This window comes from Lissotriton vulgaris, chromosome 11, assembly GCF_964263255.1.
Source record: "Lissotriton vulgaris chromosome 11, aLisVul1.2, whole genome shotgun sequence".
NCBI classification, from domain to species: Eukaryota; Metazoa; Chordata; class Amphibia; order Caudata; family Salamandridae; genus Lissotriton; species Lissotriton vulgaris.
In genome coordinates this window covers 1,108,071,427-1,108,097,046 of record NC_141699.1, presented here as the reverse complement: position 1 = coordinate 1,108,097,046, position 25,620 = coordinate 1,108,071,427, and the positions used below count along the sequence as shown (strand labels likewise).

At 46.4% G+C, this 25,620-nt stretch overlaps 1 protein-coding gene across 1 annotated transcript in view; it reads right to left on the bottom strand.

Moving 5' to 3' along the window:
- The window catches only part of LOC147684252 (putative cation-transporting ATPase 13A4), a 287,710-nt gene that overhangs the window by 225,501 nt on the left and 36,589 nt on the right, over positions 1-25,620 (bottom strand). Inside the window, exons 5-7 of the mRNA XM_086944653.1 lie at positions 21,641-21,721; positions 10,324-10,393; positions 9,675-9,809 (exon numbers count right to left, since the gene is read on the bottom strand). Coding sequence (XP_086800779.1) covers positions 9,675-9,809; positions 10,324-10,393; positions 21,641-21,721 — 286 coding nt within the window. The remainder of the gene's footprint in view (positions 1-9,674; positions 9,810-10,323; positions 10,394-21,640; positions 21,722-25,620) is intronic.

Here is a 25,620-nt window from a genome sequence, read left to right as displayed (position 1 = left end):
TAGATTAGTGTGAGTGCTGCGAGCATGCATTGATGTTAGATGTGTGTAAAGTGTTGTCAATGAGGCCCTGGCTGCCCCCTGTGCTGTGCCTTGCAACAGTGTTATTTATTGTGCCTCGTTCTGTGCCCTGTGACAATCTGTAAGTCTACACAGCATTGAAGTTGTCCCTGGCTGCCCCCTGTGCAGGGGCCTTGCAACGTGCGTTATTTTGCCTCGTTTTGTGCCCTCTGACAATCTGTCACACAGAAATAAGGCTGTAGTTCACACAGGAATAATGGCCTGACTGTGTATGGTGAGCGCTAGTTTTGTTCTCCCTGCCAGGACGTTTTACGGTGAATTACCGTCCATCATGCTTCCTTGTGTAATGGTTTTGAGGCTTGCTATAATTGTTGATTTCCCTGGCCGCCCCCTGTGCTGTCCCTTAAAACAACAGGGTGTCTAGTTGCAATCCTCACTTGGGCCACAAAGACTACACAGCTTTCTCTTCTAATGAGAAGGACTACCGAGATGCTTGGGAGTCGTGCCCATTCAGAGTTGCTCCTTTTTTCCACATAAATGGTTATCTTTGTCTCAGAGCCGATATTGACAGAACTATTGGGTTCACTTAGTCCCGTGTAGCGCGCAGAGCCTCCTCTACTCACCGGTAGGACCTGTCTTTAGACATTTTTTGACAAAGTCATAATTTTTTTCAGTAAAGGTTTTTCCTTTCCGCTGCTTTCTTTTCAAGGCGGTTGTAAATGGATGTTTCTTTGATATTATGGTGCTGATAACTTGTTATAACTGTATTTTGTCTTGAGTAACCTGTTTTGTCAATAATTCAACATGCTAATAAAGGTGTTGCTATTTCTCACAATTGTTATTCCATATCAAAGTAGAGTTTGCTATTTTGTTGCTAGGAATTCATGACATTTGAACTAACAATTGCACTTTCTTTCAATCTGTGACCCTTCATATGCATTTCTATTTTGTTCATGAAATGTTCATGTTGATGCATCGGTAAATAGTGTTGAGCTCTTAGTATAGAAGGTATAACCAGCAATTTCCATATATATATTCCCAACGAGCAGAGTAATAAAGACAGAAAAGCTAGAATGCATCTGTCTCTTAAAGAGTTAAACTTATCATGGAGTTGCCACTAAAACATATCTAAATCATAAAAAATGTACTATCTGCCATTAACTTCATCATGTCAGCATGTTTGTTTGGCCACCTTAGAACATTGCTACCCTATTGAACCCATTGTTTGTCTCACAAACGTTACTTTTTTCCACTCTTTTCGAGCGGTGGGCCTCCCAAAATGACAACTATAATTTCATGAAGATATTGTTACAAACTGGTTTGAATACTGAATGCATTTATCATGCAGAAGGCAGGAAAGGCTTTGGAGGACACATCTTGATCCTACAGAGAGGGAAAAACATAGAACCCTTCTCAAAGAGTACAAATCGGCCGTACTTAGAGACAAACAGGCTCACTTCTCCAAACTCACATCCTCCCTCAAATTATCTAGTGACCTATTTAAGATAGTGGATAATCTCTCCCTCATTCAGATGCCTGATCCCATAACAGCTTCACAGGTTCTGTGTGATCAGATCTCCACTTTCTTCCATGAGAAGATTATGGATATCTACACAGACTTGGAAACTCATAATTCCAGTCCCCTCCTTGCCTCTTCCTTAACCCCCCCTGATATCCCTGTCCCTACCCCCGTTCACGTTCTCTCCCAGTTCCCCGCCATCACCTCCGCTCATCTCAACTCTCTGCTTGACAAGCTTAAGTCTGGATCACCTCTGGATCCATGCCCCCTTAAGGTCCTCAAAGACTGCAGACAGACTATCCTTCCCCCTTTGATGGAAGTGATGAACTTGGCCATCTCAGAGGGGATTTATCCCCTCTCTTGGAAATTGGCCACTGTCAAGCCCCTACTTAAAAAACCTACCCTGGACCCTGGGACATTAAAGAACTTTCATCCCATCTCCCTTCTTCCTGCCCCTGCTAAACTTTTGGAGACTCATCTCAACCTCCACTTGAGTTCTTTCCTTGACAGTACCAACTCTCTTGATCCCTCACAGCATGGTTTCCGGAGGACCCATAGCACTGAGTCGGCACTTACAGTGGTAGTCGATAGCATTCGCTCTAGGGTCGACACCGGTCACACCACCTTACTGGTGTTACTAGACCTCACGGCAGCTTTCGACACCCTGTCCCCTACTATTCTTGTTAACCGACTCAGTGAGCTGAGAGTCAAGGGTTCTGCACTCAATCTTCTTGCCTCCTTTCTTGACCAACGGAAACAAAGGGTCAAGCTTGGCGAGTATATGTCACCTGTCAAGGCCGTGAAGTGTGGGGTCCCCCAGGGCTCTTCACTGAGCCCGACGCTTTTTAACATTTACGTCGCTCCTCTCGCCAGGCTTATAAGATCCTTTGGGCTGGAAGTTCTCTCCTATGCCGACGGCACGAAGATTATGGCTTCCATCTCCCAATCTGTGAGCCTAACTGCATACAATTTTAAAAACTGTATGGAGGCGGTCGCCGGATGGATGCTTAAGAACTTCCTTAAGTTGAATGGCGAGAAAACGGAGGTCCTTGTTTTCGGAGGCAAAAGTGAGATCTGGTCTATGGACTGGTGGCCGTCTGTCCTTGGGGCCTGTCCTATGCCCACATTTTCTGCCCGTAACCTTGGGATCATATTGGACACCTCTCTTTCTCTGGATAAGCAGGTCAGTAGGACGGTGTCCACTTGCTGTAATGCCCTGAGGATTTTAAGAAAGATCTCTCACTACCTTTCCCCTGAGGCACGCAAACAGGTAGGAATAGCGGTCATTGCCTCCAGACTGGACTATTGCAATGCCCTATACCTTGGCATTAGCAATGGTCTTATTCAGCGCCTCCAGACCGTGCAGAATGCGGCTGCCCGGTTTGTTGTAGGTGCTCCTAAACGTTCCTCGGGCACTACCATCAGAAAAGACCTGCATTGGCTCCCCATGCAGGCAAGGATCAACTTTAAGGCTTTATGCATTACTCATCGTGCCCTTAATGAATCTGGACCGGAGGCTATTCGTGCCCTGGTGGCCCATTATGTCCCTGGGAGAGCACTCCGCTCCTCCAACAAAAACCTGCTTGTGGTTCCTCGTATATCCAAGGTCAGGTGGGGAGGAAGGTCTTTTCGCTTCCTTGCGCCCAGACTTTGGAATACGCTCCCTAGTGACCTCAAGTCGATCTCCTCTCACCTTCAGTTCCGCAAGGCTCTCAAGACTTGGCTATTCCTAGCAGCTTATCTCTAATTCCCCCCCTCTGGTTGATATCTGAGCTCTCTGGTTACCATCTTCAGTGCCTTGATGCCTATGGGTTTAGTTGCGCTTTTTTGTATACAAATTGCCATTAATAATAATAATAATAATATCACTTAAAGGGAGAGGCCAAATAGGGCTGCACCATTCTAAGATGGCTGAAAAAATCAACAATTGCAAAAACAACAGTTGATGGACAGAATGCAGAACAAGGTCATACATTCACCCCAGTACAGAGATCTGGGCCTAAATCCATTGTTTTTTTGCTCATCATGCCATTCCATCATTCCCTTTGGTATCGCTTTAATGTGGATTGGCAACTTATATACTTGGGAATATATGCTTTCCATTTCAGCAGACACTTTATGACAGAATAAGCTTTGGACACTTGGTGTTTAACCAGGACTGTTCTTTTGCGTGAAGATCCATTAAATCATGTTACAATACTGTTTGACATCGAGTTATACATATTTGTTGTTGTAGCCCTGATGAAGTCTTTTGCCATACTCTTTGGCAAGGACGGAAAACGTGTTTGCTATAGTTCAGGGCAGATGCATTGAACATTATATAAGGACTCTGGAGGAAAGCAAATAAGATTGATGAAAAAATACTCAACACTATGTGAATTTGAGAGGTCTGGGGAAATTGTTTTTGAAGACGTTGCCTGTTCCAATAAGAACAGGATTTGGTGGCTCCTTTCCTTTCCTAACACCCAACCATTTTGGATTGAATAGACATTTTTGCAAGCCAGTGGACTGCTTGGAAGCAAATGATCTGGAGGACACTACCTGGAAGGAAGTGGAGTTCAGGTCACACCTGGAAATGTTGGTGTTGCCGGAGTGGGTCTGTGTGACCACCAGGTCCATGACTGCCCAGGAGTGGAGTCAAGGACGTTTGGAGCTTAGAAGAATGGCCCAGAACGCTATCAAGAAAGGGAAGGGCAGGGGGCATGGAAAACAAACCCCTAAAGCTTATCCAACACAGCTGGATAGGGGGCCAGAGGAGGCTGCTCTGGAGCCTACCGGACAGGACATGCCGTCCCTTGGAGACCTGCTTGAACTTGCTGGATGGCAAGCAAAGGATGGGCCCACCAGGGAGGAGATCTGTACGGCACAGAAAAAGTCCCCTACCCTGGAGGGCATGAGGAGTCAAGCTGAAGCCCAGGCAGCAACTAACACCACTTGTGATCACCTCATACACAGAGAGAATGACTTCTTGTATAGTAAGCCTTAGGTACCCGTCCCCAAATGCTACAAAGTCTCACTACTGGGGATGGCAAAATGTTTCCACTGGAAGGGCATCTGTGCAAGATAAGACCTTTGCCAGGCTTGCCTCCCACCTTCATTGGCCCCAGATAAGAATAGATTTAGAAACTTTCTGCAGGACCCTTGGACCCAAAGACTGCCAGCGGCAACAGCTTTATCGTGGTCTTGGTGGACCATGCATCTACATACCCAAAGGGAATCCCTCTGAGGTCTGTGACTGCCCCATGCAGTGGCTAGAGCCCTGATGGGGATTTTCACCAGAGTAAGGTTCCCCAAGTAAGTGATATCTGATTGGGGTAATGTAAGAAATGGGGATACCAAATCTACAAAGGGGTAGCACGGAACCAAGCAGGCAGGCCAAACTTCGGAGGACATGTGAAGCACTCCTGCAGTACCCACAGACAACACACCAGGCACACCACAAAAGAGGCAGGACACCAGCTTGAGTTGGAAAATTAGTAAGCAGTTTAGTATATCTCCAACCTGCAAGGCAAGAATGCATAAACAGTGGTATCACAACACGGCGCCAACTGGCACCAGAGCCAAGTGTGTCATGGGGGATTATTTACATGGGAAGTAAGGGCTGAGTCCGTAAGTCCATGGCTGAAAGGAAAATAATGTGATTAAATTAACATTCAACCTGGGGTCATTATGGCGGGGCCAACTCAGGCTCTAATCCTTAGTAGTAGGCTGAAATCGCAAAATTCAATATTAGCATAAGTACACACCGTGCACTAAAACTCCAACCCGACCCCTGTAAAGAGAGACCTTCATGGCATCACATGTGAACAGACAGGAGCACCTGTAATAAATCAGCAAGGCTTGCTCCCTAACATGGGATGCAACAAGGGGACTGGTATGACACGTCAGGCTAGCATAGGGGCGGGGCACCTGTAGTCACAGGGCACAACAAGGTTTACTCCATCATCAACCTTGGTGCTGCATGAACTCTGTTTAACCTGGGGGCCTATACCATCAGCATAAATCAGTAACCTCAGATAACTGTAGGCTGTGAGTCGACAGCTTCCTTTATGCAGGCCTAAACATTTCCGGGAACATCAGGCAACAGGTAAAAATGTGCATTTCACTAGGCATATCACCTGGCTATGCGTATCAAACATTTCCCTGGGGGCCACTACAACATTCTACATTTCCCCCGTGGCCTTTATGATGAACCGGGATCTCTGAAGGCAGTTCAGGGGGCCTAACTGGCATCCTGTAGTTAACTCCTCCCCCAGCAGTCACTAGCGGCCTTTACCCGGGTTCTGGGCACTTGGGCCCTCATCAGTCAACAACAAAAAAAAAAGGGGGGGGGAACCGACCCTGTGTCCCGTTGCCCACTCCACCCTCCACACAGTCTAGCGTAGCCCCCACTCACCGGGCTCTCCTAGGCTCTGCCGACAGGACTTCAGGGATTTCCACATGGTGTTGGGGAGGGGGCAGGCACCGACAACGAGCCTCGACGCCCCCTCTCCCTCTCTGTCACTCGGCCCCGGTGGGCACTGCGGAGCTCTCCTACGCAGCTGGGAGCCCCGCCAATGCCAGCAGCACACTGGCATCTCCTCTGGCTCCAGCCGGCACTTCTCCTGAGGCTCCGGGGCGTAGGTGAGGAGCCCTCTGGCTCCGGACTGCCGGCACTTCCAGCTTCCCCTGGGCCCCTCTTCCTCATGGGGACCCGGGGCTTAGGGTCAGCCTCTCCTTCTCTGGCTGCCCGGCCGGCAGCCAATCCCTGCGCGGCCTTTCTGGGGTGCGGCCGCGATCCAATCAGGCACCAGTAGGGGCGGGGGCGCGGCTACTGACACGGCGCCCCGGTCACGTGATGAGGGTGACGCGGCCTCAGGGTCTAACGTGGCCCTCTCTTCACCTCGGCAGCCCCTCCTTGTACCGGGGGCCGCCGCAACGTTACCGCGGCGGTGATTTCCAGCTATATACAACCAGCCGAGGCAGCGACAACACTCCCCGGGCGGTGGCAGTGATGTCAGCGGCAGTAAGGGGTAGGCTCCATTGTATTTAAATATTTATATTGCGGCAAGCGCCAAAACGAGGGTAGGCTCCTCCAGCACTATTCCCCTCACAGTTCTATCAGGCCACACGGCGCTTTAGCGCTTCCAGGCACAGCGCTTCCGGTGGCAGGTTGGCACCTCGCAAATTGACGCTTCGGGCCTCACAGCACCTCAGCCAGCAACAGTTCCTATGGGCATAATCTTCTCCATGCTTCAAAGGGGACACAGCTTCACAAGGGGGGGTGGACAGTCCCACAGCAGTTCCTCAGGGGCCCACTCCTCACCTCCTGGGCCCACTCCTCACCTCCTGGGGCTTCTGTCGCGCGGCGCTGGTGTAATTCACGGTCCCCACATTGTCAGGGACCTAGGGAGAGAGGGGGGCCCTCCTTCATCAGGGACCCCGGGGACAGTAGAGGGGTGCAGGGCCCAGCTCACAGGCCCATGTGGCGGTAACACCTCGCAGCAAGTCCCCTCACGTTCCTGTCCCAGCTCTGTCTCACTGCATGGTGGCACTTCCCCCTTACTTATACCCTCCTCCCAGGCAATGCCAGAACCTTCTAGAATGTTGGCAAAGCTGGCCTAAACTGGCTCAAGGGGAGGGGTTGAGCACCCTGGGTGCCAGGCTTTCCCTCCAAAAGCTAGGGGTGACTGGGTAATAATATCTAGACTGCTGACCTATGGCAGTCAGGTGGCAAAACCCATGGCCATGGCATCCATTTTAAATACAGAACATTTCAGTCAGGTGCATTTCTAAAATGGGGGAACATTTCCAGCGCACCATTTCGTGACATTACAATTTTAAAACAGGGCAACTCCTACCACACATGGCCTATACAGGTTTACTACCATGGGGGAGACATCCTAGTCAAGGGGGTCAAAAGCGAAAAATTTCGGGGAGGAAAGGCCAAGTCCAACAGGCACCAACTTCATCTCTGTATGCATGAAATGCATGAAGTCAATGTACTTGTTGAAAGATTCAAACAGTCTCTAAAGGGCATGATTATGGGCCTGCCCTGGTCCATGAGGCAGAAATAGTATGTATTTTTGACATGCTTGTTTTTTGCTTACAGAACATTGCCACGGAAGGGAGCTGTTTTTTTTCCCATTTGAATTTCTGTATGGCCACCCGGTTAGGGGACATCTCAGCCTGGTTAAGGAGGAATGGGAGAAAGCTCACAAGAAACTAAATGCCCCCAGGCTGTGTTTAGCTATTTGCTAGCCCTCAGAATGTAGATAGCCCTCCAAGACCATTGGAATAGGCCCTATGAGGTGATTGAGAGAAAGGAGTCACTAACTTGGTGGACCTCAGGACCCCCAGAAACCCTTTATGGTTACTTCATTTCAACCACCTAAAACCCCACTATGAGAGATCGGAGTTCACCATACTGCTGGTGACGGATGATGGGGATGAAGGAGAGTGAACCTCTTCCGGACCTCCTGTCATTCAAAGAGTAATATGGGTCAGTGGAAAGGTCAATGTCTCCCGTACCCTGACACTAGAACAGTTGAGGGACTGCCGTCAGGTGCTAGGAAAGTTTACCTCACTGTTTTCCCTCACTCCTGGACTTAAACATTTGTGTACCCATGATATTGATACTGGTGACAACCTGCCCATCAAACATTTCATATAATTGCTGTCTGACAAAGTGAGGGCCAACACTTACAAGGAAGTGTTCGATGCTCGAGTTGGGAGTGATTGAGTACTCCAGACGTTCCTGGCACAGTCCAGTGTTCTGGGTACCCAAGGCTGTCCCACTAAGCGCCGCCCCAGAACTCAGGTTTTGTGTGGGCTTAAGTGGTCTCAACTCAGTCACCAAGACTGATGCTCAGCACATCCCCAGAGCCGATGAGCTCATTAATCAGTTAAAGGGTTGCCACATTTCTGAGTTCTTTTGACTTGACTTCAGGGTACTGGTAGGTTACCTTAACTGAAGGGGATAAGGGGAGGTCCGCATTCTCTACTCCAGAGGTCCACTTTCAATTTAAAATGATGCCTTTTAGTTTGAAAAATTCCCCGGTCACCTTCCAGTGGCTGATGAACCATGTCTTTATTACAATGAGCCCTGACCAACTGGCTACATAGGACCTCCCTTATTGGTGACTTATATGCAATAAAAGAAATCAATTTAGTAGTTTAAAATTCCACTCAGGCTGCAGTGGCTGACCTGGGACACACTATAAGTGGCTACTTAAGCGGATGGCACAATAAGTGCTACAGGCCCTCTACTAGCATTTAATTTAGAAGCCCTAGGTATATGGTGTACCACTCTTCAAGGGACTTGGAAGAAAATTAAATATGCCAAATCAGATGTAAGCCAATTTTACCATGTTTAAGGGAGAGAGCACAGGAACTTTAGCAATGGTTAGAAGTAAAGTGCACAGAGTCCTAGAACCAAAATGTGGAGAGCAAAGGCAGAACATTTGGGGGAAGTCCACCCTTAGACAGAGAGGTCTAACAGTTTGCGTGTGTGACCCCGACACCAAGACTAGCTCATCAGCGATAGAGCAACAAAACTAATGTGGTTCCAAGTTTAAAACTTTGGAACTAACTGCCACATTACCTCAGAATGACCAACAAACTAACCCCATTTAAGGAGTATATCCATTTACTAATGTAGATTTCACAAACCATTGGACATTCTAAGATTATGGTGATATACAAAAGGTATTGTATGGTGCGGTTCAGTTTGAGGTATGGGATAGCCTGTATTGGTAAGGTATGGATACTCAGATTATAGTGATATACGAAAGGTATGGTATGGTTTATGGGATAGGTTGGGGTGGCCTGTATTGGTGTGGTATGGCACTTCTCTTACAAGTGAAGATGACCCACACCATATTCACTGCTTCCCTTGTTAAGTTTACTTCACCCACATAGAGGAGCAGCACTGAATGCAGAGTTTAGCCTTGGCAGTACCTTTAGGTCAGCTTGATGCATAATTGTTGCACCCCAGCGATAGACACAGAAACGGGATTTCACGCCACACTATTTCTCTTTAGCTAGATTTTCCACACATTTTGCCGGAGGACAAACTTGTTTATCTTGCTGTACAAATGAAAGCCTATCAAAGCCTCTACCAAATGGATGACATTTCTCATGCAGTCAAGGCACTCACCTTCCGGAGGTCATAGGTAGTGACTATGACGGAAACTACAGTCATAAAGATGATGACAGCGGGAATTTCATAGTTCTCAAGGTACAACCAAAGAGCCATAGCAAACGCTTGGAACAAGTAAAAGGGATTCAGAACCTGTGTAGATCAAAGAGAAAACAGATATAAGTAGCTTTAACAGATTAGTTACATTGACATTAATCAATAAACCAGTTATTTTTAAGGTCAGTATGGTTTGAAAGAACTATTGCAAGCTGCAGGAGAGCACTGGGTCTGTAGAGTGTGGGTCTCCCAGAGGGTGCGGAGTTAGAGACTGGGAATAATATTCCTGGGATATTATTATAATAAATTTAAGTTGGTGAGTACAGTTTTTAGGGATATTTAATTATGTTACATAATGATTGATTACCATTAAGAGGACATCACAATTGCATACCAGCATCCAAAACTTAGAAATTATGCAATTGAATCAGGCCCTAATTGTGGTGCAGCAAATTTGAAACTCTAAATATTAAATTAGCTTGAATTAGTCACAAATGAAAGAACAGTCATTGTATTGGCCCAATTAATAAAAAATTACCCTATTCAAAAAGTATCTGTGTTATTTATTTGGTTGTTTTCTTACACAGTAAGAATCAGGAGCTCGTCATACCTCCTTGAAGAGTAGTTTCCAAACTGGCACTACCTCTACTTCAATAACATTGGGTCCGCAGATCTGTTTCCTATAAAGAACAATTCCTTAGTTAGTAATAGACACTAAAAACATGCATGTGTAAATCATTGCTTTCTGAGGTTCCAGCACCTTGAACACATGTGGATAGACTCTACACACCTCAGATCTCATGACCTTCACAGGATTACAAAGCATGGACTCATCCTGGCTGCAAACAGATTCTTATACTACTTCTAGCTATATGGTCATGAATGAAAAGAACATTGACCCTCAAGGATGCAAATTATGGTTCAACAGAAGTAGCAGCTGATTGCATCTTCCTCTTTCTCAAATTTTCCAAGTACACGCTGCATCATCAGAGCTGTGACGTTTCCAAGGTCCATGCGGGAGCATCTTCTCCAGTCCCAAATCTGTTCATTGCTCTCCTCTAGTTCTCAATTCATGATGCTATGAACAGGACTACAAGTGCTTCAGTACAAAGAAAAGCCTGACTTGATATAATTCCAATTCATGGACAAGGGAATCTGGACAGCCCTGCATCTGTCACCTCTGAACTATGTGTGGAATGAAAGGAACAAGCAGTGGATCACTGGAGGTGGCTGGGTAGGTCTCTGGTGTGTGAGGAGTGTGCACACTCACTGCCTGTAGCACTGTAGTCACTTCAGAGAATGGAGCCATGTTCCCCTTTACACTGATGCTGCCACATGGAAGGCACAGCAGAAGTCTCTGTAACATCTCACTGATACTTTGCTGCTTGTCACAGTAACCGCCAAAGCCTAACATGGCGACTTACTATTGGAAAATAGATTCTTTGGGATAAGTAAGGACTTACCACTAGTAATAAGGCCAGCCACAATCAAAATAAAAGGTTCAGTCATGGTCTCAAGAAAGGATTCCCTTAATCACCCCTTGGTAGCTGGTAAAGGCAGGAAAAGGTTAACTTGGGAGACAGGTGAATAAAGCATTTAAAAAACACCAATAGATTAAATAAGTAAGACAACACAATTAAAATCCAACACCAATTTATAAAAAAAGGTTACATTTTATAAACAAATAGACCCCAAAACGACAAAAATCCACGGTGGAGAACCAGAGATATTAATTTTTAAATAATAAATGCTTTCTAGTGCTTAAAAAACGGTGGTAGAGCATAGTCCGATCCACTAAGCGGGAGGCCTCGGTCTAAAATGTACCTAGCATGTTGTCGGCTTGCTCCAGAGTCACTCTGTCAACTCCAGGGAGTCACATCAATGGCTGGAGCTTCGGAGCTTTCAGTGAGGCGAACCTGAAATCTAGGCCGGGTTGCGGTTTTACGTCAGCGTCTTGACTCTCATTGATGGGTCGGTCACCTTATGAAGCATTTTCCAAAAGTGGCTCCAAACTACTGGAACGTCTTCCTGAAGTGGCTTTGTGGGTTCAAAGTGCCCAAAACACCAATCCGAGGGTCTAGAAGTTGAGATGGTCCTTGGGATGTCGGGACTACAATTCCCACAATGCACCTGGCTAAATCCTTAAAAGACCACTGGATGCACTCCAGATTAGGGACTTCTTGATAGAGATGGGGTAGGTGAGCTCTTCTAACTTGTTTCTGTCAAGGAGTCCACTCCTTACTCATTGTGAATCCAGACAAAGTCCTTGGGGGTGTATTTCCAGATTGTGCCGCAAGTAGAGTCCTTCAGAGTCCAATCCTTTGAGGGCAGATCAGGGTTTGAGCAGGGAAGTTAACTTCTCCTTGATGTTTCAGGCAGTGGATCGGAGTTGCCATGCAGCTCTTCTAGATTTATGCAGTGTTCCTGGGCAAAAGTCAGGTGGACACCCCTGATCAATGGCCATCCAAAGTGTGGCATATTCTTGTACCAGAAAACACTTTTCTTCCATAATCCAGAATGGAGAAACTTTCTCCTAGAGCACTCCCCTTCCAGCCCCTCCGTCTAATTACTGGGGCTCCAGCCTGGCTGGGGTGCAGGATGTAGGGATGAGATGGTTCCTGCTCTAAACTAGCATTCCCTTTTTGAAGGCCAGTTTTGCTACCCAGCCCCCTTCCTGTCCTGTGCTCTGCAAGATCAGTTCTCCTCCCACCAGAGGTTTCCTTGGTCTCAGTCCAGGCCATTTCACACCTCATTAAGACAAGTTGGCTCAGACAGGCAGATGCTGGCCAATCAGAAGAGGGTTGCTGGAAGGCTGGATTTTGGCATACAGAAAATAACCTTTTGTAACATTTTCTGCAACTGTTATAGTACATCTAACAGTGGCAAGTTGTTGGATTTATTTGAACTAGCATGTTGATACCTAGAAGTATCTTGTTAGCTCACTCCTATCAGACATACTCTTAATAATTATTCCCATGTTAGCCTATGGAGCCAATGTGCTACAACGAGGGGAAGTATAGATGGCAGTTTCTCCCTCATCGGGAAATATAACAGGTTATAATGTCCCTGCTTATAGTTACAAGGCACCCTAACCCTTGGGCAGCTAGGGGAGACCTTATTTGTGACCTATACTGTGAATAAGGTTGTTTTAGACTTTAGAAGTACTTTTAATTCCAAAAGTGGAATTTCTTTTTAATTTTATTTGAAAAGCATCCTGAAAGGCAGGTCTAGCTTTTTAATGACAGCAGGCACCACAGTAGTGCACATTTAAGTGAGTAAGTAAATTATTTATTGTTCGGGTAATTAAAACCATTACAATTTGTAGCGTTCAACAACATTTAAAACAAACTTTTAAACTTTGGCAAGGAAATAAATAAGAGAAGGAGAGGGAAAGGAGATAAAAGAAAAAAAGTTTGTGTTACAAAGAATCCAACCAGTCATAGCAAGATTTACTGCGGTACAGATTTATCTGTAAACAATGATCTTAAGTCTCAATGGGGATCCGGCAAGTGGCAGCATGCCTTGTTTTTTCCACGAAGCTATCCAGGAATTTCACTAGTCTACAGATCAGTTGGGCGTCCGGTGAACATAAGGTCTGGACCATCGCGGATCGGCAGGTACGGACTCCTAGCTCGTTGAGTTTGCCCTTAAGCCAGTGCCGCCGTCCGTGATACATAGCTGGGCAGATACAGACCATCAGACTTATTCATGAAGCCGAAATCGGCTCGCAAAGGGCCAGATTCTGAGAATCTGGCCCTTTGCGAGTGCGATTTTTGCATTTGGGATTCATCATCCCAAATGCAAAAATCGCTAATTGCGATCTCGCAATTTTGCTAGGAATTACATTTAAGGAATCTCTATTTGAGATTCCTTAAATGAAATTCATCATCCAATTTTGTTTTGCGAATTCGCAATTTCTGGCCGCAATTTACCACGAGGTCAGACCTCGTGATGAATTGCGAAAACTCAGAAAAATGCTTTTAAATGCATTTTTCTGAGTTGCATGTTACACACACACATGTCCTTTGGACATGTGTGTGTGCAACACCTGTGTAAAATTTCATTTGAGGGGTGCTACAGGGTGTCCTTTGGACACCCCTGGCACCCTTCAAATCGCTATCTTATTTGCGATTAGCTAATTGCTAATCGCAAATAAGGAATACTCCCCATTCATTCCTATGGGCCTTTTGGCCCATAGGAATGAATGGCGAGTTATTCCTTATTTGCGATTAGCAATTTGCTAAATCGCAAATAAGGATTATGTAGGAATTGCATTTCTTTATGCGATTTCTACATGAATCCCGTTTTGCGAGTCCTTAATAGCGATTCGCTATGAATCGCTATTAGGGGCTCGCAAAACGGGGGAATGATGAATCAGGCTGCATGTGTATAAAGTCTTGGTTACCTGCACCGCAAAGATCACATTCCGTTGTTACTTGTGGTCTCCATCTGGGTTGGTCTAGTCGTGTGGGTAAAATGCCCAGCCTTAAGTGCAGGAATTTACGTTTAAAGTTCAACGAGAATGCCGTGTCTAAATAAGGTGCTGGTGCGGGCCTTGTGTACGATTTAATAGTCATCCAAGCATGAGACCGGGTACTAAAAATTATTTTGTCGTTGAAGAACGAGTGTTTCTTAGCAGTCCTTTTGACTACCTGGTTAAACGAAGGGGCTGGGACTTTTGTTTCCCACAGTTCTCCGAGCTCGGTTTCCTCTAGTGAGAGCTTTAGATATTTTGAGTACTCAGAGTTCGGGCTTGTCTGGATCGCTCCCCAGAGTGCACCATTCATTTTGTTATCCTTGTTCCTCCAGACATGGCACCAAAATTTAATGGCCTCAAATTTTTTCAGTAAGACTTGAGATTGTAATCCAAATTCGAGTCTGACTTGCGCTGGGGAAGAATTATTCGGTAGCAAGAAGACCCGTTTGTAGACTTTAGTTTGTATTATGTCCAGAAGAGTGGCGCTTTTCCCGTGGTGCAGAATGCTCCCGTACGCTATTGTAGGCAGTAGTTTGGCTTTCAGTGCAATTAGCAGAGGGGAGACAAGAGGGCCCTTTAGCTCAGCAGCCAAGTTGGTGAAGGCGTGCAATAATGCGGCCCCCTTTTTTTCCATGGCTTTGAGATGCGCCAAGAAATTTAAATGCTTGTCAAGGTGTACCCCCAAATATTTATAGTCATTGACAAATTCCAGCTGATCGTTGTTTATTCGGAAGGTTGGCGGGTTTTTGCGTCGTGATATGAGCATGGTCTTTGTTTTCTTGATGTTTATGGTTAACAGGTTACTTTTTGTGTAGGCGGACAAGTCGTCTAGCAGACGTTGAAGGCCAATTCTTGTCTGGCTCAGCAGGACCACATCATCCGCGTACGATAAATGCGTTAGACGAAGGGTGCCTAACTTAGGAGGGTGCGCATTAACCTTATCTAGGCTTTCTGCCAGGTCGCTCATAAATAAATTAAATAGATGTGGAGCCAGGACGCATCCTTGCTTTAGACCGTCAACCGTGTAGATCTTCCTGGTCAGGCGACGCCCATTATCGACTTTTACCTGCATCCAGGTTTCAGTGTAGAGGTTAGTAATGGGCAAGAGAATTGAGTCCGGTAGGCCCTGATGTTTTAATTTTGCCCATAGCATTTGTCTGTTGACACGGTCAAATGCCGCTTTAAAGTCTACAAAACAGGTATGAAGGTCATGGGAGTTCTGTAGACTTTTCTCCGCAATAAGGCATAGGGCCATGGCATTAGTCGTTGTGCCCATGCTGCGCCGAAAGCCGGTTTGGTTCAGTGGTATTTTACTGTTCGTTTCTGACCATTCAGCCAGGTCCGCTAGTATCAGTGACACATAGTATTTAGATTCAGCGTCAAGTAGGGCAATCAGGCGATAGTTATTCGGATCCTTACGCTCTCCGCCTTTATACATTGGGGATATAATAGCTCCCCTCCAGCTCTCAGGAATACTGCCTGTGTTAGTTACTGTTCGAAACAGTAAGATTAATTTGCTAGCCCAATACTGCGGATCCGTCTTGTAGATGGCTTGTGGAACGCCATTTGGACCTGGGGCGCCGTCTTGCCTGCTTTTCCCAATTATTTTTAAAATACTTTGTTCGCCATCATGCCTGGGCCATGATGCTATTGGTCCATTTCCCTTTGCGCTGTTCCCTTGATGGACTGGGGCAGTGACTTCCCGCGGCAAGACGTTCCAGATTTCATTTGCAGCATTGATATTGACTTCGTCCTCCGGTGCTTGTAGAAGGTTTGAGTTGAAGTCGCCCGTGAGGATTATCTCCCAGTCTGGGTGTTCCAAACGCATGTTGGTGATTACCAATGTAATACGTTGGAATAGTGTTTTTTTGGAAGATTTTTTTGGATTTGCATACATGTTCATTAAAATTAGGGTTCTGGTTATGGCCGTTGTTGTACTCTCCAATTTTAAGATTTGCATGTCCGCAGTTGAGTCGGGAGATTGTGTTGCTCTGATATTTAAAGATGTTGATATGTAGACAGAGAGGCCCCCACGGGCTCGCCCAAAGAGCTTGAGGCGAGTCGCGCTTACGTGATAGCCCAAGCAGCCAGGTATGTTAATTAGGTCGGTTTGCCACGTTTCCTGTAAGGCTATAATTGCATATGGGTCCCAAGTAGCGGCTTTGCCGTTTTTGTTCATGCTGTCTTTAGCACCCGCAATATTCCAGGAAAGAAGGTTTATGACGTGACTTTCAGTGTTAGTTGACTTGCCGGGCATTCAATTTGGGAATAGCAATTGCGGCTGGAAATGCTTGTGGTCTGCTGCTGCGACTCCCCTTGCTCCTTGTAGGACCGAGTGCGTTGGTCTACTCCTTTGGTGCTAAATTTGGGCTCTTAGTCTGCCTTCTTAGGAGAGGAGATGGATACGCTGCCTTGAACATTTCCTTCAAGAGGATTCCCCATTCCTTAAATTTAGCCATTTCAGAGAGAATGTGGGTTACCATTCCAGCCTCCCTCCATGTCGTAACTGTTTTCTCTTTTTTTGGGTCATCCTCCGATGTTATAAACTCAACCGACAGGAGGTCTGCTGAAGTAAGGTAACCAAGACTAGGGATAGCTGATGTTAAGCGGAGTATGTTCCTACAGTTTAAATGATCTTGTAAACCTTGCTGTTCGAATTCAGTAAAAAAAGAGAAGTTTCCCTGCATTGGGAACATCCTCCTTTGCCGTTAATGAATTGTCACCAATTTTGACAATTTGGCGATGGTACGTTTGGTTACAAGACCCAGAAGCTTTCGTGTTGTCAGAGTGGCAGTTTCCAGGAGGAAAAGGAACGCTGTGCAAGGGCCGCTTGTGTGGTACGTTTGATGGGTTCTCTTCTCGTGCTTTACTTGTTGCTTGCCTCGTTGCTAGCGGGTCCTCTTTTGCGTCGGACAAGTTCTCCGAGCGGCGACTGCCCCCTGCTTTCCTGCTGGTTTCGGTGTTGGCGCCCTATTGTCAATTGGGAAGGTTACTCTAAAGAGGTCAAGGTTTTCCCTAGTCGCGTTTGTTGCCAAGCGTCTGTCAGGTTCTGTGACCACACTGGAGATGGTGATTCAGAGTGGGGGTACTGTGTCGATAGTAGCTGTCATTTCCACAACCTGACTGTTAAGTCTGTCTTTTCCATACTTTTCATTTATTAGTTCTTTCTCAATTATTGTGGACTGCTTGTTCCAGTTCTGCGTGTTTGAGATCTGTTTAGGGGAAAGTTCGGGTTTTCCCAATGTGGATTGACTAATTACTAGCGGCTTGTTTGAGTGGTCGTCGATGGAGTCTTCTTGATCGGAGGAAACATTTGATCCCGTTCAGTCGCAGAGCTCTGCACCCGAAGGGTTCCCTTTGCACAAGGCTTTTGTAGGGGTGGCCTCTGCTAGGTGGGATGGTTTGTTTGGCGAAATTTTGCGCTGTTGCTTATTAGATGGATCTATTCTCACTACTTGAGTCTCTGTTTTTGCGGGCGTCCTCAGGCCCTTGATGTATGTTTCTTTGGGTATCGTCGTCAGAGATGGGTCGGTCGTTGTGGCACTCTTGTTTTGAACTTTGGCTTGTACGAAAATAGGGAAGAATGATGACGTCTGCTTGTGCTCAAGTTCACTGCTTAGAATTTGATTTCTGTTTTTTCTAGCCCTTTTTTTCCCTGACGTTTGGTTAGTTTAATTCCATTTTCGGCTTCTGGTGGTTGGACCATGATAGCAGATTTAGTGTTGCTCTGTTGGTTTGTCAAGGCGATGTCAGATTTTGAAGTAATGCTCAGATTGTTGTGTTTGTCGTTACCTTCTGCCGGCTGTTGGTATGGGACAACTATGTTAGCAGCCTCTAAGGTCTTGGGCTTGTAGGCGTTGCTTATTTGAATCGCGTTGTCGTCAAAGGAAATCAAATCGTCGTTCAATATAATGCTAGTGGCAGTTAGATTAGACTGCTTACATTCCTGCAGAATGTCTTTCAATATGAATGGCAGATCCTGGAGTTTTTCCAGTATTGGATGACAAGTGCAGGAGTGTGCTGGCAAACTTGAGCCGATTTGTTCTGTTAAGATGTTAAATGAGCCAGCCATTACATCAAGTTTTTTATTTATGCCGGCTATATGCTCGGCTATTGATCCCATTAAATATATTTGTACGTCAAGCTTATCCGACTGCATGTTTAGAGTTTTTATCGATGTTTCTAGTATGCATCCTAGTGCCTTGTGTAACGTAAATATGGATTCTAAGTTGATTTGGGTGTCCGGCTCGACTTCTGATTGCGTGCTATGCTCATTGTTATTGTTAAGAGCGATGGCCGGCTCCAGTGCGATCTGGTCGCTGGGTGGTATTGTGTGTCTGTTCTTGAAATTATTTTTGTTTGGTATTGGAATTTCTTTCAAAAGATACTATGTCTGGTGTCAGGGAGCTTGAGATCTCTAATATGGACACTTCCTTTGGGTAGCCCTTGTCCTTACCACAGTTGCTTGTATGTGTGAATGGTTCCTTTCCTTGTGCAGATTTCATTGCGCTGAGGGACTTCGCCAGACTATTGGTCAGTGGACCTTTGATTGGCGACATGGGCAAAATATCTGACTGTGAGCCATGAATTGTTATGACTAAGTCCTCCAGCGCTGCAAGCAATAATTTATCGCTTGTGTTGGGTTGATCCGTATTACTTCCAAGTTGTGTTAGTGGACGGGCAATCCCTGTGTCTTATGGGCTTGTCATTGGTAGTTGTTGTGACAATTTCCGGTTTCCGTGCCAGGTGTGAATCTTTTAATTTCGCTGTCTTCAGATTTAGGCTATTGTTTAAACGTGAAATCGGTCTAGGAGTTGAATGATTATTTAGGTAAGCTTTGTCCGATGGGTCACATTGGTTGTTGTTAGTAGGACTGTCCCTTTTGCTGTCTGGTCGCTGATTGCTGGGCGTGATTAAGTTCGATTCGCTAGTGTTTAGTAATCCGTTGCTTATGAAGCCTTCAGACGTGATGTCTGGGACTGTGCTTGGGGCTCGTGTGGTTGGTAAATTTTCCTCTGCGTCGGCTCGTACTAGGGGTTCATGCATATTGCTGTCCCTGTGGACTTGGGCTTGACATTGCATAATGCGTTTCGTTGGATTATAAGCTTGTTCCGCGCAGTTGTGATTCGTCTCAATTCCGTTTGACATTGTGGATATGGGTGATTGGGCTGATTCAGCTCCCGTCAAATCCTTTGTCTCTGACGTTCTGCTACAGATGTTCGGAGACATTGGCTTCTGTAGGCCGGTTAGGGTAGTCTGCGTTGAATAAATTACTGACATCGGGTCCTTCATAAAAGTGAACTTCCCGGAAGGTTTCGCTGCTCCAAAGATCGAGTAAATGGGAGGTATTAGGCTAGGGGGTTGGTCGGCTGGCTGGGTCTGGGCAGGCGAGTTGGTCTTGGCCTTGGTCTTCTTCCTGATATTCCTTGGTGGGTTTACTCTCGGCCTCACGGATCTCATTTTGCCCCTCAAGTGGTCCCAGGTGGTTAGCTTTGTTGTTCTTGTAGGTTAGGGCTGTTTGTCGTGTTCTATTGCCGCTGGAGCGGGTGCTGGTTGGATTACTTACAAGGTGTCGTGACTATCGTGACTATCCGCGCATTGGTCAGCGCTAGTAACCTTGAGGGAGGCCGTACCTATCCCGCTTTTCCCTATTCCAAATCAGGCACGGTTCAGATACGGTATGAACCTCCTCCTTCCAGGTGCTCGCTTTGCTTGATTTGACCCTTCTTTTTTTGTAGCTATTTAAGGTCTAAAGCTTGTCGCTGCTGTCATTTATGGGATTTTGTGAGGTGGTGATTATGGCGGTGGGAACGTAGTTAGGGTCGCGTGCAGGAGTGTTGTTATCACAGTGCTTCCTGTTGCTTCCTATTGCGCCCAGCACTCACACTACCTGCAGCCGCAGCGACTGACAAAACAGCAGTTGGAATGTATGCAGGGGTGTATACAGGAGTGTTGTTGTCACAGCGCTATCCCTTGGAATCCATAAGTGTTCAGCGCTCACACTTCCTGCGGCCGCTGGCCCACTGACCCACTAGCCCGCTCACTCTCGGAGTCAGGGATAGATAGTTTGCCTATGATGGTTAGGTGGTTAAATAAATAAATAAATAAATAGGTAATTGCAGAAGTCACAATGGAGACAGATGTTCTGAATCCTGCGGTTATAGGCCGCTGTTGGTGCTCGGCTGAACAGTTGATGGGCCGCTTGTCCGCTGGCCAGCAATTGGGACGCAAACCCCCAGTGGCGCACTCCCCCAGGGCCTCTCCCTCAAACTGCTGGCCACTGCCTGTCCACTGCGCGGGGTGCTGCTAGATTATGTTGCCCCCCCCCCAACTGGCCAGAGTCGGCAGAATTGGGGGCAGACTTAGGGGCCGGGAGGCCAAGTCCACACTCGCACCCTTGTCCGCGCCCACTCCCTCGCCGAACCCGAGCCCGGCGAACGGGCGAGACGGGTGAAACGTCAGATACAGGCGAGGAGCGGCAGCAAGGGGTGGCGGGTAGGTATAGCCCGGTCGTTCCCATACGCTGCCCTTCTCAGTCGATCCCCTACCTCCTGCCGGGGTCCCTGGTGCCTCGAGCGGACCAGTCGATCCTTGTAGGTCTGCCGGTCGGGCACGGCGCGGTGGAATTGTGGCTGGCGTCCTCTGACCGTTGGGCGCTTCGCTCCGCTCGGCTCTCTCACGCCACTGAGCTCGCACAGCTCACTGCTCTCTCATTTAAGTGAATTAAATCTGCAGAACCTTTAAACGTACATGCCCTGCCATTTAGTAGGGACTTGCATGTATGTTGTCAGAACCAATTGAAATTATACCCAATTACCATGTATGTTTTACACAGAGCACCAGCCCTGGGTCTGGACAGCAGAGCCCAATGCACAATCAGAGTCAGAAAACCAACATCTAGTATTCAAAACGGGGGCAAAAAGTGGTGACACTGCAAACGGGTCCTGGTTTCTCACATTTACCTTGAATTTAGTGGTCATCTTTAACAGCAAAATTATTCAGCAGGAGTGCAGAAGCAACATGACCTACCAGCGCTTAAGTGGCGGTCGTTCGCAGTAGTTTTTAGTGCTATTGGTTTTTGCATGAAATGCATCCACAATGGACAGGAGGCTGCAGTTCACACAAAATATAGCCCTAAGTGCAGGATTGTGTTTTCCATAATTTTGTGAAAGCAAATTATGTGAACTTCACACACCCCTATTTACAATAAAATGTGCAGTTTGGCAAGCATACATGTTGAAACAAATTTACTTGAATCTCAAAAAGTACTTTAAGTGCAGTAGAAGACCTCAGATAATCAGCCCCATAAACCTTCAAAGAGGGCTTGTGAATTCTTAATTTTTCCACAGTGCGTGTAAGTGCTACACAATTCCTTTGCTAGAGTACAGTACACTTGACATACATCAGTAAATTGAAATGTGCTGCTTGTTTTGATTGATAGTCTTCCTACCTGATTTCTTGCTCTTCACTTGTGAATCCGGATCCAAACTTTGTGTGCATGTCGGTGCAGGAGTACCGGTCCTCCAGAGCACTGAAATGAGAACACAGGAAATTATTTTGCATATAATATAATGGGTAAATTTCTGAAACATCTACATTGATCCAAGAGGCCTTATTTGCTTACATCAGAATAATTACTACACAGAGCTAAGGAAACTAAAAGAGCTTGCTGCATACACCTTTGAGCAACTGCAGAAAATAATCTCTAAACTGACTCAGCCCATCATCCATCGGAGCAGAGTAAAACCTGGTCTATCGGGTCAGTCATTAGGAATGGGTTTGAAAGGTTTTTCAGATGCATGCCTAAATGTGGCCAAAGTTAGTACTCTTGGAGAGACCGACTGCTAGGACTCAAGATAGCTGCTTGCTCACACATCTCCTATGGCTGGAACCATAAATGTATCAACACCTTTGTGGCCTTCACCATCAGCAAATTTATAGACCAGGCTGATTATCAGAAAGCACAGAAGATGAGCTGTCCAAGCAGCCTGCAAGTCCCAGTCTCACAGCTAGAGCTGGAGGAAGATAGACCCCCTTCTATATTGGCAATATGATTGAGTGTCACAACCTGGGGGAGGGGAAAACAAGGATGCAAAGTCTCATGACGGAGAGAACAATGCTTGGTTGCATCAGAAACTAACCTCCAGGTTATAGGGTCTCAGTGGAGCACACAGTACATTGGTGGGTGGAGGAGGGCTGGGAATCCAGAGTGGCAGGCAAGAAAAGGACCGACCCCCAATTTGCGGCAATCTGGTCCAAGAGACAAAAGATTTGGCGTGAGAGGTCAAGCGGATAAGGCGTGGTGGTACATAAGGACAAGCTAGGTCATTCAGGTATTGAGGTGCCTTGCCAAATTTGATCTTAAACATATAGCTCAGGGATTTGAACTTAATTCGATTTTCCACCCTGAGCCAAAAGAGGTCCCGAAGATAACAGGAGATGAGTCATTCTGGGCACCTGGCAAAGCAGCCTAGCCGCCGCATTCTGCACCATTTATAATTTGTGTATCACATCCTTATTGGCTCCTAGAAACAGGATGTTATCATAATCTAATCTGGAAGTAACAAGTGCCTGGAAGTGTAAAGAAGGTCTTTAGCTAGCCATTTATTTATAAAGTTTTATGTAGCGCAAACAAGATCCCGAAGGATATCAGAGCACTTTACATTAGGAAGGAAGGAAGGACATTAATGCAAAATCAACATCAGGTAGGAGTAAAAACAGGAATGATCACAGATTACAACACAATTGCAACACAGAGGGTTATAATAAACAGTTGTACACAGGCAGCAAAGGGGGGCACAGTATGTGGTAAAGAAGAGTAGTCTTAAATGATGGTACCATGGTAGTAGGAACAATGTCATCGAGCCGGAGAGCCTAACCCACTTACGGTAGGAATTTATTCATAAGCAATCTTTTGACTTCCAGTTTGAACACCGTCGTGGAGGAGATTCTGCGTACTTCCGGTGGTAAAGAGTTCCATATCTCAGGGGCAGCGCAGGAGAAGGCTCGGTGACAAGTTCTTTTTGCTGAGGATGAGTGGTTTCAAGAGGAAAGTGGTGGTGCTTCTTGAGGCTCTTACACCACAAGATAGTTCAAGTTTTTGCTCGAGGTACCTGTCTTTAACTGAATTTGTGCTTCGTAGGGGAGCCAATTTAGAGATTTTAGGACTGGGGATATGTGCTCATTGAGTTTGGTTCCTGTAACCAGTCTAGCAGCAGCATTTAATGATGCCTTTAGTGGAGCCAGGGTGTATTTGGGAAGGCCACAGAGGGTAGCTCTGCCGTAATCTAGCCTTGGCAGGACAATCGCTTGGACCACCTGCTTGAAATCATTTGACTTAGAAAGCAAGGTAGACGCTTGTTGTTGCGCTATGCGCGAAGGGCTTTATTAGTCGACTTTGGGAGCATTGGTGCTTATTTTAAAAACTGCTTTTAAATTTCTTACCTTTCTCGCCGCTTCCCCGGTCCACCGCTGACTTTGTTAGACTGATGTGGAGGGAAGACGGATCTGCAGCACACACCGGAAGTGAGTACAACTTCCGCCTTAGCTCGTCGTGCAGGTTAGTTGATTTCAGAGTATAAAAGGATGATCCTCCAAACGCGCATCAGATGCGCGCAGCGGGCGAGCCAAAGGCTAGACCATCTGTGCCTGTCTGCACCAATGCGTCGCCTCTCTCCAGAAATGCTGGTCGAAACGAGCCGGGCGGTTACACTTATTCAAGGGAAACTTTACTAGCTATGAACCCGATAGGCAACCGGTGTAACACAACTTCATTACACCCTTTGAGTGGCCCTACTAACTGTGTATGTGGTAAGTTTTCCCTCCCTACACCGGTGGCACTCTCACCCCCTCCAGCCACTTGTCCTCAGCAACGGCTAACAATTATACAGCTGAATGTAAGATCATTAGCCAAACATCATGGCGAAATGTATGATCTTATTATGAATGAAATCCCGGATATATTCTTCCTTACAGAGACGTGGCTGAAGGAGGATATGGTGGCGGAGCCTAATTTGGCCCTACCTCCTGATTACTCCATTTGCACGATAAATAGGGAGACAAGGGGAGGTGGCATTGCAGCGATTTTTAAATCCTGTTACTCCTGCCTCTACTCAAAAGTTGATATGGAGGGATGCGAATGCTCACGCTTTAGCATTTTGGTGAATCCACACTTGACCCGCTCTGGGATTTTGGTGTATAGTCCGCCTGGACAAGCCAGCAGCTTTAAAAATGCTCTCCTGGAGGCAGTAGGGACGCTTGCCGTGGGGACTGCTAATTTTAGCATCTTTGGAGATTTGAACCTTCACTTTGATCTTACCCAAGACAAGACTATCGGCAGCTTGCTTGCAGATTTAGCTGCATTTCAGCTTTACCAATTGGTCGCAAGTCCCACACATAGAGGGGGACACTTGTTAGATGCCATCTTCTCTAACATTGAATCTGCAATTGTGGTGGCCCCCACCTCGGTAATTTGGTCTGACCATATGCTGGTTGAAATGACCCTCCCCTTATCAGAACCGTTGGGTAGGATTGCGCAGCGACTTGTTTATAAGCGGCCATGGCAGAAAATAAGATTAGAAGACTTTCATCCCCTGCTCAGGGCAGACCCTCTGGAACCTTTCAACAATGCTGAGTCGGGCTACGAGACGTTTTGCGCCTGGATAACACGGGCGCGTGATTCTCTTATCCCGGCAAGCTGGTTTAATGGGCGCTCTCAAGAGTCCAGTCCATGGTTCAATGACACCCTGACTACACTGAGGAAGTCGTGTAAAACAATTGAACGTGACTGGAGGAAGGTCTATGATCCTGAAAAAAAAACATTATATGGCGGAACTTAAAATCTACCATAGAGCCATTAGCAAGACACGGGCGGCCTATTATGCGAATGAGATTAGGCTTGGCCCAAATCCTGCTAAATGTATTTTTAAAATCTTAAAAGACCTTCGTGCCAGGAAAACTTCGGCACCTGTAACCACCTCAGAATTGCACTGTAAAGAACTGGCCTCCTTTTTTGTGGAGAAAGTACACGTAATCTATAGGTCCTTTCCCCCCACGTCAATTTCCAGCATTTTCACCCCTTCCAGACAAGGGCCTATCTCCAAACTCATGGTCATCCCTGAGAACTCCTATGAGGAGCTCAATAGACCGAGTTGAAAATTAAGTCTGGTTCCCCGGCCGACCCTCTAAAGCCCGCCCAATTTAGGGAAACTTCTTTGCTTTTTCTGACTCCCCTTCGTCAGATAATAAATTCTTCCTTGTCGTCCGCCGTGGTGCCGGCACAATGGAAACAGACGTGGATATCACCCATTATTAAAAAGCCAACCTTGGATTCCACCAAACCTGAGAATTTCAGCCCTATTTCCCTTCTTCCCTGGGTGGCAAAGGTGGCGGAGGCACATGTTAATATCACTCTTACAAACTTCCTGTGCT